General features: G+C 30.0%; 1 protein-coding gene across 2 annotated transcripts in view; it reads right to left on the reverse strand.

Moving 5' to 3' along the window:
• LOC104730214 (histone-lysine N-methyltransferase ASHR3-like) overlaps nucleotides 1-407 on the reverse strand; it is a 3,004-nt gene extending 2,597 nt beyond the window's left edge. For both annotated transcript variants that reach the window (XM_010449352.2, XM_010449351.2), the window contains exon 1: nucleotides 5-407. In XM_010449352.2, coding sequence (XP_010447654.1) covers nucleotides 5-346 — 342 coding nt within the window. In that variant the 5' untranslated portion in view covers nucleotides 347-407. The remainder of the gene's footprint in view (nucleotides 1-4) is intronic.

A 3,819-nucleotide genomic window follows, 5' to 3' on the forward strand; every position in this document is an offset into this window, starting at 1 on the left:
ATACCATTTTCTTGGCTCCAACAAGAAAAGGGAGGAAACATCTCGTCTCAGAAACTCCAGAAGCAACTCTTCTCTTGACCCAATCCTTCACATGATCATTCAGAATCAAACCTTTCTTGGCTCGGTCAGATGGATTCTGTTTCCGGATAAGAGCAGTGACACCATTGGAAATCTTGACGTCTCTGACCTCTTCCTCCGGAAATTGTTCCCCATTGCTGTCTCCGGCTATGTTTTCCGGTGAATCGATGGATTTGGCTAATTCAGGCCCTGAAGCCGCCGGGAGAAAAGCAGGGCAACAAGTGAGAGCCACGGATGCAGACAAAGACATGTTTCCGAGATCTAACATCTACTAACACTCGCAAGCACAAAGATGAATGAAAGTATATGAAGAAGACAGTTACCTTTTGTCTTTGTGGGTAGGCGAAAAGCGAAAAGACATGAAAAAAACCATATATGGAGGGAATTTAAGGCGGGAGATTTTTGTCCTTAAAATTTTTATACAAAAAAAAAAGGTCTTGTATTTTCATACATTTTCGCAATTGCCCCGAAACTTTTGTTTCTTTCTTGCTAGTTAAATTTCTCAACCCCATATCTACCAATAACAGTGCTACACGCAATAATCAATGTTGGTGAAACCGAACTGAAACAAATCGCTGAATTTAATCAAACTAATGATTTGGAAGTTTATCTGATTGATCATTCAGTGTTCGGTTTGTTAGTTATAATTATAAACAAGATATTTGGAGTTCGTTTTTTTTTTTGGATGTGTTTACTTACATGTCAGTTTAGTTTCGTTTATGTCAACTTAAATCAAATTATATTACACCATTAATGGTCAGTTTCCATTTGCTTACTATATACTCAAACAAAACATGGCGTAAATTGTTTTGTTAAACTCTAGATTTAGCAACACAAAACCTAGTAACGTATTGATATTTGTGTCTAGGTTTCCACAGTTTACCACGCAATACTCACCTTAGCTTTGTTTATACACTTTAGAAAGATAATATGATTAACGAGTAACCGTTAAACTAATCTAAAGAATTACGCATCCATGTTTAGTTAGTTGGTTTCTTAATCCTCTTAGCAAGATATTATGGCGTCTAAGAATCGATTTAGATGAAAAACGGACCAACAAAACAAACTAGAAAACATATGTTCACTTCACGACAACTTATATAATATTTTAATACATTATACACAAAAATAAACTATAACACGTTTATGATGTGATATGCAAATCTTTCGAAAATATTACACGTTTTCAAATTAATAAAAAGTTTCTTGGTTATATTGAAATATTCTATTTTTTGGGGCAAAATATTGTAATATTCTTCTTTCTTTTTCTTTTTTTGGACAGAAATATTGAAGATATTCTTCTATTTATATTACAAAACTGGATTTGGAATGGTTTCAAACGGAGTCCAGGTTATCTTCATATTAAAATCAACATACATCATGTATTCAATTCGAGAACTCGAAGAAATATCCCGATTACAAAATAAATCACTGAATCATAAGGTTACCACTTTTTATTACTACACAAGCGAACATGAATAATTAAATATCTTCGCCCGTTGGTATTTGCTTATAATTTGATACCGTTCAAAATTTACTTTGCTGGTTTCATACTTTTTAATATTTGTACTAATCAAATTTGTTATCCTCGTTTAATCCGATCCGTTGGTTCCTCACCGTTTCATTGTGGTTAAACCAAAGACGCATGTTAACTATGTGTAGCAAGTGTTTGATGAAATGTTTGAACTTTGAATCAAACCTTTTATGAGCTTTACATATCTAGCGAACGGAAGTTTATGATTAGAGTGTTTAGTGAACTAATTTGATTTGGTTGTAATGCTCATTGATCATCTAGTTGCGAATGGAAGTTGTTGACAATTAGGTGATCAGTGAAATGATTAGTGCCACGGCAGTGGATTAGTCATATCTTTGAGTTCCATGTTCTAGGATGGTGCTTAATTCTACCTTTGCATCATTGCATGATTGTTAATATATTCTATTGATAGTTAAACTCATGGTCCAATGCTTTATCTTTATTTTATTTTTTGCATTTCTTTCATTTTAATCAAAACAAAAACATAAAAATCATTTGCTCTAGATTAGTTTAAATCTCGCATCTCTAGTGTTGTAATCTTTATTCTTCGTGTGATCGACATCTAAAATATTTTCGTGATAAGATCGTTGATGCAATTTGTATATTATTAATTGATATATAAAGAGATATATCAAATTATAATATAATATTTTATGAAATGATTACAAAACAATTAATGGTGAATTTTGTCAACAATAAATTGATGGATATTGGAATTTATAACTGTATTTCGATAAATACATTACTACAATATCTATTGACGTTTAATTATTATTGATGGATAGTAATAATGAATAATATTGTTGCATATTGTTGCAATATTTTATTGTCCTTTTAGCATTACTAATGATGTATGATAATCATTAGTAAATATTATTGCATGTTGTACCTACACTTTCTTGCAACCTAGACATCTGCATACTGCTTCTTTATCTGTCCTGCCATAGTTAGATTTGCCGTGTGTATAAGCACCAGTCTCTCTACATTTCCTCGAACATTTAGTGGTACTAATAGGAAGTCCCTCGTAGTATAAGACACTGTTTTCCACACATGGCACCTTCTGGGCCATTCCTTCTGATATTCATGTAACATTATTAGTCGTTGTAAGAAATATATTTGAATCTCATCATCTTTTTTCTTCAATTACAACTTTATCAAAAGTAATATTAGGCATGTCTAATTCTTAAACTATTTGGATTTTGAATAGGTAATTTTAACACTTACAAGTTAAATATATATATATATATAAATATTTTTTAGAAAATAATCTTTACAAAGTAAAACATTTCTGGTATATTTTTGAATAAATTTTCAAAGCGTTTGCAAATTCCAAAAATGCACGAAACTTTTTGTCGTTTGCATTAATTAGTAATTACCTACTAATAAGTTTCAAAAAAGTGTTTAAGGTTATGAGTTTACTTGAAAAAATAGGCACTGCTTAGAAAATAAAAAACAAATAATAAATTATACTTTAACCAGATTCATATTTAATCTATATATCATGTTTGATACTTGTAGTTAACATTAAGAAAATCACCAAGCAAGTGATTAAACCAATGTATTTTACACCTTTAGCCATTTTCACGTGTAACATATATGTTTTTTTTTTCTTTTGAAAAAGGGTTGTGTAACACTGTATGTACACAATATCTAATTGGTGTATATAAATGATTTTTATTTCTAAAAATAGGAAAAACAGAAAAATGACATCCAACAAAAATGCCTATAAAATAGTTAGAAATGAAAGGAGAAACAAAAAATTTGTTACGCCACAAAGTTTTGCCCATCTTTGAATTTACATGGCTAATATATGAAGATATTACAATATTAAAATTTTAAAACTATATAAAAAAGGATGGATTGCAATTGCTAGGGACAACTTTATGTTAATTTTATATTTGGTAATCAATGTGACACTAGTCAATTTAAATTTATTGAAGATCTTATAACCTTATTTTGCCTAAGAAAAGAAGATAAGGTTAAATGAAAAGATGATTATATTTGATGAAAAACGGACCAACAAAGCAAACTAGTCGTGAAGTGAACTTCTTCGTATATATTATACAGAAAATATGCTATAACGAAAAAAGCAATATACATACAAATGATGTGATATTCAAATCTTACGAAAATATTACACGCTTTTAAATATGCATTAAATAACAAAAAAGTTTATTGGTTATATTGAAATATTCTTTTTTTTGGGG

The sequence above is a fragment of the Camelina sativa genome, chromosome 12 (genome assembly GCF_000633955.1).
Source record: "Camelina sativa cultivar DH55 chromosome 12, Cs, whole genome shotgun sequence".
NCBI lineage: Eukaryota > Viridiplantae > Streptophyta > Magnoliopsida > Brassicales > Brassicaceae > Camelina > Camelina sativa.